The sequence below is a fragment of the Vulpes vulpes genome, chromosome 8 (assembly GCF_048418805.1).
Source record: "Vulpes vulpes isolate BD-2025 chromosome 8, VulVul3, whole genome shotgun sequence".
Lineage (NCBI taxonomy): Eukaryota > Metazoa > Chordata > Mammalia > Carnivora > Canidae > Vulpes > Vulpes vulpes.
This window is the reverse complement of record NC_132787.1, coordinates 105,963,782-105,973,563: the sequence shown is the minus strand read 5'-3', so window position 1 is coordinate 105,973,563 and position 9,782 is coordinate 105,963,782. Positions and strand designations below refer to the sequence as shown.

General features: G+C 56.6%; 1 protein-coding gene across 1 annotated transcript; it reads left to right on the top strand.

Annotated features, from left to right (window-relative positions):
- Positions 1–4,372: 4,372 nt before the first annotated feature.
- On the top strand, positions 4,373–6,816 carry ID2 (inhibitor of DNA binding 2). The gene is made up of 3 exons (XM_026009161.2): positions 4,373–4,839; positions 5,194–5,257; positions 6,048–6,816. Exons 1-2 carry the CDS (start codon positions 4,492–4,494, stop codon positions 5,248–5,250), a joined length of 405 nt encoding a protein of 134 aa, XP_025864946.1. The 5' UTR covers positions 4,373–4,491; the 3' UTR covers positions 5,251–5,257; positions 6,048–6,816.
- Positions 6,817–9,782: the final 2,966 nt, after the last annotated feature.

The following is a 9,782-nucleotide window of genomic DNA, read 5'->3' as shown; positions in this document are numbered from 1 at the left end:
GTCGCCCTGTGTGCTTTTTGTGGCTTTCCTTACTTTCTTCCTCTCCGGTTGTCCCTCGTCTAAGACTGTTTTTAAACCCAAATTCGGTTATCTGGTTTCAGGGTAAGGGCTCCCTCTTGCCAAGGTATTAAATAAACAAGTAAAGCAAAAACTTGAATCCTTATGTAATCCAGATGCTGTTTTCCTCGAAAACCACAACAAAACTCTGCTAAGCCAGATAACAGGATCCCAACAGTCGTGCCCCCACCCCACCCCACCCCACCCCGCTTTTAGGGCCAGAGGAGGACATGCCCTGTTCAGCTCCCCTCCAGCACAGGCGATGAATGACGGCTAACACTCTGGCCTGCAGATGAGCACCCTTGAGGGGCCCGGATGCCCTAAACCGTCCCGGAATGTCGGCATCTGGCTCTTAAAATGGAACTTTCCCTAGAGATAGAGCCGGGGCCCAGCCGCCGCCTGCAGGCTCCTGGCCCCTCGGTGCTCGGAGCTCGAGTCCCGGGCGGGCGGCGCGCGGAGGCTGGGGCCGAGGAGCCCGCTGCCCGCCCCCACCTCCACCCCCGCCCCCACCCCCACCCCCACCCCCACCTCCACCTCCCGCGGGCCCGGGGCTGGGCGAGCTGTGCTGGGAAGCTCGCCGGGCCGGGCCACCTCCGAGGGCTCTGCGGGGCGAGGCAGGGCCGCAGTGGGGCGCAGTGGGGCGGGCCCTGCAGGGCGTCCTTAGCGCAGCCTGCGCCCTCCCCGCGAGGACCCCAAGGCAGGCCCAAGGCTCGCCGTCCGCTAAGACCGTCCCCGTCTCCCGGTCCCGGTCCCTCCCTCGCGCCGGCCCCACCCTGAACGCCTCGGCTGCAAAAACAAATAAAATAAAGCAAAAAAAACAAAAACAAAAAAAACAACAACCCTGGCTTCGGCGGCCTCCAAGGCGCGTTATGCCTCTTTCGGCAAAGGGAAGAGTTCTCCTTCCTCCCTCTCCCGGCTTTTTTTTTTTCTTTCTTTTTTTCTTCTATTTTTTTTCTTTCTTTTTTTCTTCTATTTTTTTTCCTTTCCTTTTTTCTTCTTTTTTTTTTTTTTCTCAATTCTTCTCCCCGACTCCCCCCGCCCCCCCCGCCCCCGCCTTTCCTGTTCTTCCCGGTCCTCTTTCCTTCCCCCAGATCGCTCGAAACTTAAGACGCGCGGCGGCTGCAGGTGCGCGCGGGCCGCGGCCGGGATCCGGGCGGGCCGGGGACGGCCGGGCCTCGCAGGCATTGATCAGCTGGGCGCGCGCGCTGAGTGACGGCGCCGTTGCCATGGCAGCCGCCTGAGCGGCGCCGCGAGGACAAGGCTGCAGGGCGGCGTGAATGGGCGGCGTCACGCGCCTGGCGCCAGAGAGTCTGCTCCGGGGCTCCGGCTCCGGCCCCGCCGCGGCCTGGCCCGCGCGCCGCCGCCGCCGCCGCCGCCGCCGCCAATTCATCACCTGTCAGGGACCGCTCGGGGGGTCACGGGCGGCACGGACACAGCTGTGAGAACAAAACCGGGGGGAAGAAAGGCGAGCGCGCCCAATCGCGCCAGATGTGCGGGGAGGACCCGGAGCGCCCCCGCCCCCCCCCCGTGCAGGCTCCTCCCGCCCCCCCCCCCCCGTGCATCACGCGGGGTGGCCGCGGCGGCCCGGAGCTGCTGCTGATTCCAGCCCCGGGGCTGGCGGGCGGAGCTGGGGGGGGGGGGCTGCACGCGCTGCAGCCGCCGGGCCGGGCCGAGCGTGCAAGCCCTGGACCCCGCGCAGGGGAACTTCCAGGGCAGGTAGGTGGCGGGACCTGGGGGCGCCCCGGTGAGTCAGCCCCGGAGCCCCCCCCCTCCCCACCACCACCACCTCCACGGAAGCCCTTCACACCTCCCCGCGCCCGCGCATCTTGCAGGTCCGGGGCGCTCTCTGCAGCCGGGACCCTTTGAACTTGGGAGGCCTCGCAGGCGAACCCACAGAGACAGGCTTCCCGGCGCCCGTACCCCCGCCCCGAACACGCCCCGGCTCCGAGTGCTTGCTCTAGGAGAACCTCCCTCGAAAGGTGACTCGCATCCATCGGGCTTGCGGATGGAGGATGGAGACCGACGCACGCACGAGGCCATCGGGCCTCCTTCCCCTCCTCGTGGTCACTAACTTCTGCATCCTCAGCCCCCCCCCCCCCCCCAACGTGATCTTTAACTGAAGGCAGAACCGGGTAGCGTGCCCGCCCGTCGAGGTCTGCACGGGCCCACTGGGCTCCGCCAGGGAAGGAAAGCACAAAACTTCCACCCTGCGAAGCGGTTTTACCGCCTCAGGGGGCACACACGACCACGGGGGGCTCAACCTCGCCGGGGGGCCCCCCAAGGAACACGCCGCTCATTACGAACCAGCCCCGAGCCTGGCTGCTGGGATAATGAGGCTGGCACGGATGTTAACATACGGTGTCCTTGGAAAAAGCTAGGAATGCGTCAGTATCGCAGGGCTGCAATGTCCAAGAATCACAAGTAATAATTTGAGAATCCCAAAGATGTTTGTTTACGTTGGCTATTATTGTAAAATAGTCAAAGTATAACATCATGAACCAAAATAGTGTCAAAACAAAATCTGTTCCACTGTGGCACGTATGTGACAGAAACACATGCACAGAGTACATCAAAAAGCTCGAACTGTGGGGGACTCGGTATTAAATCATTTCCAGAGTTAATATCGGAGGAGGGAGGTGGTTAATCGAACACTCAGGCGCAGAGCTGCAGGCAGCTTCTGCAGGGCCAGGCCCTCAGCAGACTCCTCTGCTGGTCAGGAAACCATCCACCTCCGTCCTCCGAGGCAGAGGGGTGGCTTTCTCACAGTGACATCCGCCTCCGCACTCCCCGGCGCCTCCCCCAAGGGGAGCCCTGGGTCGCGGCCCGTGTCAGAGACAGGCCCGCCCGCAGGCTCAGAAACTCATCAGGAATCCGAGCACAGAACGCAGGTTCCCCATCATTCAGCTTTGCTTTTTCTCCTCTTCTGCCCCCTTCCTGTTTCTTAAACTGCCGGGAAGGTGACGACTGAGACAACAAGTAAACAAGATGCTAACAAATACCCCCATGGCCCCCGGATTTTCTAGATTGTTGTATTCTGGGGGGTTGGGGGGGCGCCTGGAGTGTTCAAAGCACAACTAATTTGCTGTTAAGTCTTCAGCTAAACTAGCATTCTGCGTGCGTTCGCTGAAAAGTGTGTAGGTAAATGGCTGCAAACTTCAGACTGCCCGAATAATTTCTTAAAACATCTTACAGAGGGAAGACAAGGGGGAAAAAAAAAACAACAAAACGTGAAACTGCGTCCAGTAATAGGATCGAACACATTTCCAGCCTCATACACGACAGCTTTTCTTTTTTCTTTTCTTTTCTTTTTTTTTAAGAGTGCTTAGATGTCGGTCAACGGCTAGGGCCGCCTACCTTTCACAAAACTTTAAAATTACTGTGAAGTGCTGGAATGTGACCCCAGAAATCAGGATTTGTGCATAATTAATCACATTACTTCGCCGCCCACCCGGCGAGGCTCAGACCCGCGGCCTCTCAAGGGCAGTGTATGTAAATCCAGCCTCAGGATGCAAATTTCCCTAATGATTTCCGATTAATAGGATCCTTCTGATAGCCAAGGGAACCCTGGAAGCGTCCTGTCCTGCCTTCTCGGAGCTCCTCGGCGCTCAGCACGGTTTCCAAGAAGTACTGGTTCTACCGACTTTGCTGGGGGGGGGGGGGGGGTGCGCGATCCCACAACAAACCTGTCGCTGAGCGCGCGCGTGGGTGTTGGGGGTTTTGTGCTGTCCTGACGTCGCTTGGCCTGATCTTAAGAGCCCGGACCCTACGCACGTCTCTCCTGTCGATGGCAAACTCGCGTGCGTTTTTACTTTCTCCCGAAATGCTGTCTGGTGACACCCCGCGGGTGGCGGGGGGACGGTGACTTGCCCTGCGCCGTGCAGAACCCGGCCGCGTGGCGGTGGTGTTAGGGCCGCGGAGCCCGCTCCGGGGGCGCCCTAGGGCGAGGGGCTCACCACGGGGAATAGAATGCAGATGCACATGTGGGCTCCTGGGGTCCCCCCCGCCGCCGGCCGCCGGCCCGCCCCCCCTCTCCCCCTCCCCTCCCCTCCCCCTCCCCCTCCCCGGGCCTCCGCTCCCCTCCCGCCCCGCGCTTACTGTACTCTATTTACCACCCCAGCTGGGCTCGCGCCCGCCCCGCCCACTCCGCGGGGATTGGCTGCGAACGCGGAAGGGCTGAGCGCCCGCCCCGCGCCCGCGCCCGCCAATCGGATCGCCCGCGCGGCCTGATGGACGCGCCGCCCTCCGCCAATGGGGACGCGGGGAAGCCGGATCGTGGGCCCCCGGCGAGGCCCTATAAAAGCCGCCCCGCCGGGCTCCCGGCTTCATTCTGAGCCGAGCCCGGTGCCGAGCGCAGGAAGCTCCGCAGGCGGCGGCGGCCTGAGCTCCGAGGCAGCCCGCTCCCTCCCGGTCTCTCCGTGCCCCCGCGCGGTCAGCATGAAAGCCTTCAGTCCAGTGCGGTCCGTGAGGAAAAACAGCCTTTCGGACCACGGCCTGGGCATCTCCCGGAGCAAAACCCCGGTGGACGACCCGATGAGCCTGCTGTACAACATGAACGACTGCTACTCCAAGCTCAAGGAGCTGGTGCCCAGCATCCCCCAGAACAAGAAGGTGAGCAAGATGGAAATCCTGCAGCACGTCATCGACTACATCTTGGACCTGCAGATCGCCCTGGACTCGCACCCCACGATCGTCAGCCTGCACCACCAGCGACCTGGGCAGAGCCAGGCGTCCCGGACGCCGCTGACCACCCTCAACACGGACATCAGCATCCTGTCCTTGCAGGTGAGACCTGGCCCCCCCGCCCCGAGCAGGCCCGTGGTCCAGACCGCCGCAGTCCCAGTCCGGGACTTCCAGATGAGCTAATTAACTTTTAGGGCGGAAAAAAAAAAAAAAAAGAAAAAAGAAAAAAAAAGATCTGCTATAGATTGAGTCGTGCGTGAAATTGCTGATAAGTTCTGACACGTTAATGCATCTGCCTTTGATTCTGAATTGCAGCACAAACGTGTTGAACGAAAGTTGCTGTTTTAAGTTGCTGCTCAAAAAAAGAAAGAGAAAAAAAAGAAAAAGAAGGGCGGGGGGGGGCCGTTTCTCCTTAAGATGGTCTAACATCGCCTTTTATCCCCCTTTCTCTCGCAGGCTTCTGAATTCCCTTCTGAGTTAATGTCAAATGACAGCAAAGCGCTCTGTGGCTGAATAAATGGTGAGTGTTTTGCTCGTGCCTCCCCTTGGTAAACTGCCTCTTGGAGTGTGTGTGTGTGTGTTCGTGTGTGTTTGTGGCTGCGGGGACTTGTGTATCTGCAAAATTCGGGGGTTTAGTCGAGGACTGTGTACTTAGTTGTGTTGCCCGTAGTACATTGTCTGGGTACCCTCCGAAGGAAGGGGCTCCCAGCTCTGGCTCCTCGAGATCACAGAGCATTCCTTCTCCTTTAAAAAAGAAAAAATACCAGCCGCTTACTACGAAGGTGGCAGAGGGAAATGTGCGTCGGCTTGCTGTGCCACACGTTATGCCCTGGCTCTCCCCTGCTGCTGCTCCGGTACTACGAGGTACTAACCTCCGTCTAATTAATCTTATCACGGCAAATTCCGTAGAGCTCCTCCTTCCCCAACGCCGTAGCCCTCCCAGGTTCGCCGGGCCAAGCGCCCCAGCCCCTGTGATGTGGGATCCGACTTCCCTATCTGTTCACTAAAGGGCTGTTTTCAATCAAATAATTGTTACAAGAAGCAGACTGGCGCCTGTGAGCAGTGCTGTTGGAGATCCAAATAGGAGATTGCGTTGGGAAGTTTTTCCCTGGAGTCTCTGCTATTTTAATGTTTAATTTTCGCTGTCGAGGCCGAGTGTGTGTGTTGCATCTGGACGCCAGGGTTTGCCCAATCTTTGAGTGTTTGGTGGTTAAATGTTCAAACTGCGGCTTCCTCCCGGCGCCAGTCTGCCCGCCTCTGCCCTTAGGTTCCATTCTCCTAAAACATGCCTCTCCCCCAATCTTTTGCAGGTGTTCGTGACTTTTCTTTTTCTTTGCACAACAACAACGAATCCACAGGATCTTTTAAGGCGCTGAACTTCTTATTTTTCGACCATTTCACAAGGAGAACAACAAGTTGAATGGACCTTTTTAAAAGAAAAAAAAATGGAAGGAAAACTAAGAATGATCATCTTCCCCAGGGTGTTCTCTGACCTGGACTGTGATATTAGTTATTTATGAAAAAGACTTTTAAATGCCCTTTCTGCAGTTGGAAGGTTTTCTTTATATACTATTCCCACCATGGGGAGCGAAAAACGTTAAAATCACAAGGAATTTCCCAATTTAAGCAGACTTTGCCTTTTTTCAAAGGTGGAGCGTGAATACCAGAAGGATCCAGTATTCAGTTACTTAAATGAAGTCTTTTGGTCAGAAATTACCTTTTTGACGCAAGCCTACTGAATGCTGTGTATATATTTATATATAAATATATATATATATTGAGTGAAACCTTGTGAACTCTTTAATTAGAGTTTTCTTGTATAGTGGCAGAGATGTGTATTTCTGCATACAAAGTGTAATGATGTACTTATTCATGCTAAACTTTTTATAAAAGTTTAGTTGTAAACTTAACCCTTTTATACAAAATAAATCGTGTGTTTATTGAATGGTGATTGCCTGCTTTATTTCAGAGGACCAGTGCTTTGATTTTTATTCTGCTATGTTATAACTGAACCCAAATAAATACAAGTTCAAATTTATGTAGACTGTATAAGATCATAATAAACATGTCTGAAGTCAATACCTGAATCCTGGATGGTTTTTAAGATCTCTTTCTCTCTCTCGCCTCCCTTAATTTAACCCTTTCTGCATCCCTTGACCACCTCCTCAGCCTTAGAACTTGTATGCAGGCAAACTGCTTATCAGATGCATGGTCGGTGGCGCGCACTTGGGGGCAAAGGGCTGCTGCTAGCGTTTCGGGAGGGCTGGCAGGGCTGGGAGGGCTGTAAACAGAAGTTTCTCTTAAGTCCTGCAGGGAAATACTAGTTCTGTGCCTTGGGAGGGGGGGCTGAGCTTTAAACCAAGAAACTGCTGTGGCAGTGACTCCTAGGTCATCCAAAATAACTGCAGAGTCTGGAAGGACTACTTGGCCTGAGCAGGTGCTGAGACCCTTTTGGAGTGTATGACACTGCTTGTCAACCAGAAGGAGTATGTCCTCCACGGCTGGGGACAGGATTTCAAAGACGCAAGGCAAGGGCCGAAGAGCCCCCCCTGGGTGTTCCCGAGTGCTCCGCGGGGATTACAGCTGTGCTGTGGGCCTGAGCCGGCCGGTACCTCCTCCACCTGTAGCTCACCGGAGAGGGCTTGGGCGGAGCCCACTTTCCAAGACAGGTGGCTGTGAAGTCGCCCTTCACCCTTGACTGCACCCGGACTGACTGCCCAGGGAAGGAACGAGGGAGGGAGAGGGGGCAGGCCTTTCAGGTCTCAGCGCGCTCTCTCCACTGTGGCCCTCACCTGGCCACCTGGCGGCTGTGGGACCCCGCTTCCAGACGCGCCCTGAACGTGTGCAGTATCCCCACCCGGGAAGACCCCTTCCTTGGGTGTGTGAGGGTGGGTGGGAGGTTCTGGAAGGCTGGTCCGAGGTGGACGGGAACCCGAGAAGGAAGGTGGGGAGGACGGGCGGGTGGGGATGGGCGACTCACCTGGGGCCACTTTCTCAGGCCCAGCCCAGCAGGTGTTTGGGTGGCGCCACCTCGTCTGCCCCGGCGGCGGTGGCGCTTCCGGCCCTGACACGGAATCCGTCGCGGGGAGCGGGGAGCGCGGGGCCAGGTGCGGCCCGGTGAGCACGTGCTGGGTCCGGGCCGTCGTTGTTGTTGATAATCATACCACCGGGGACGCCGCTGTGGCCGCCGCACCTGGGCGGGGCGGGTCATCCCGGGGCAGGCCGCCTTCAAACCTGCCCGCTAGGTCGGGCCACCTGCCGCGTGTCCCCGGCGGCGCGCAGGGATGGGGGAGGGGAAGCGAGGACGGGCCCTGCCCCTCCCCCCGTCCCTTCCGACGCCCGCAGGCTCTGCTCGCCCCGCCGCGGCCCGACCCCGACGGGGGCCTCCTGCAGGGGCTCGCGGGGACCCGGGGGAGGCCGTGCGCGCGGGGCGGGGCGGGCCCTTGGTGCACCTGCGCGGCCTCGGGAGCGGGCCCTGGCGGCGCGGACGGCGACCCGGGGCAGCGGCGGGGCGAGCAGCGGACTCGGCGGCGGGGCTCGCGGCGCTTGGGCTCGGCCGGTGGAGGCCGGGCGCCACCTGCTGGGCGCCGCGAGGACGGCAGCCCTGGAGCGGGGTCCTGGGGCGCGGGCCCCGAGGGGCGGGCCGCGGAGCCTCGGCCGGGGACAGCCCCTGGAGAGGCACTGTTCGTGCAAGGTTGCCTCTCTGGCTTGTGTAAGTGGTTTCCACGCGTGGATCTTATTCCCTCTCCGCTACTTCAGAGCTCAGACGGGGGCCCCTTTCGCAAACTAGCGTCTACTACCGATGGATTTGTTTTGATCCAAGTGCCAGGCATGATGACCCCTAGGCCCAGAGAGATGATAACTGGGTGGTGGAGGAAAACGAATTGTGAAGTCAAATGAAAGCCAAAGAGTTTTCCCTTCTCTTTTCCTTAAGTTTTTCTTTTTTTTTTGCAATTTTATTTTTCCTGAAATGGCTTAATAACATTAACCAGGACCTCCAGTGCTGCAGTAAAGGAATAGGGGGTGAGAGAAGGGGAAAACCTTGTCTTCTTTTTTTTAATTGTATTTATTTATTCATGACAGATACACACACACACACACACACACACACACACAGATGCAGAGGGAGAGGCAGGTTCCATTCAGGGAGCCCAGTGTAGGACTCGATCCCAGGACCCTGGGATCACCATCTGAGCCTAAGGCAGATGCTCAACTACTGAGCCTCCCAGGCGTCCCAGCATCTTTGTCTTATCTGAGATCTTTTTTTTTTCTTTTTTAAGATTTTATTTATTCATTCATGAGAGAGGGAGGCAGAGACACAGGCAGAGGGAGAAGCAGGCTCCATGCAGGGAGCCCAACGCAGGACTTGATCCTGGGTCCCCAGACACATCCAGGCCGAAGGCAGGTGCCAAGCTGCTCAGCCACGCAGGGATCCCCTTATTCGAGATCTTAATATGTCAGACTTTCTCCATTATGCATGACCTGCCTCTGGGATTTTGTTGTAATATATAGTCTTGATCAATTTTAGGAAGAACCCTTTGTTAGGTGTTTTTTGCTTTGGGGAGATTTTGAATCGCAATTTGGGAGCAAATTTGGTAAAATATGTTTATTCTATTCATTGATACTGTTTTTCTCTAGTGTATTACACTGACTTCTGGTGTGAACAAGCCTTGCAATTCTGTAATAAGTCCCAAGTAAGTATGAACATGAGGTATGATCACTTTGTATAGATACTGTTGGATTCTATTAGCTAATATTTTACTTGGAATTTTTGAGAATAAAATAGAGCCTGTGGTTTCTTTTCTTGTGCTATTCTTATCTGGTTTTGGAATCTAAGGTCACATGAACCTCAAACAATTAATGTGCAGGTCAGTTTACATTTAATTTTAGTTCTCAAAGCCATGGATAAATCCTCGAAGGTAGGCAAACATGTGGTCTCTCCATTCTACAGAACTTGGACTCACAGACATGAAGAGAGTGACCAAGGGCACACCACAGTCAGTAGACAGACTAGGCCCAGTGTTTCACTTGAATGGTGAAGGGGC

Coding starts and splice junctions, on each gene's coding strand:
- ID2 (XM_026009161.2), top strand. CDS start 4,492: ATGAAAGCCTTCAGTCCAGTGCGGTCCGTGAGGAAAAACAGCCTTTCG. Junction 4,840..5,193: donor TCAGCATCCTGTCCTTGCAG/GTGAGACCTGGC, acceptor TTTCTCTCGCAG/GCTTCTGAATTCCCTTCTGA.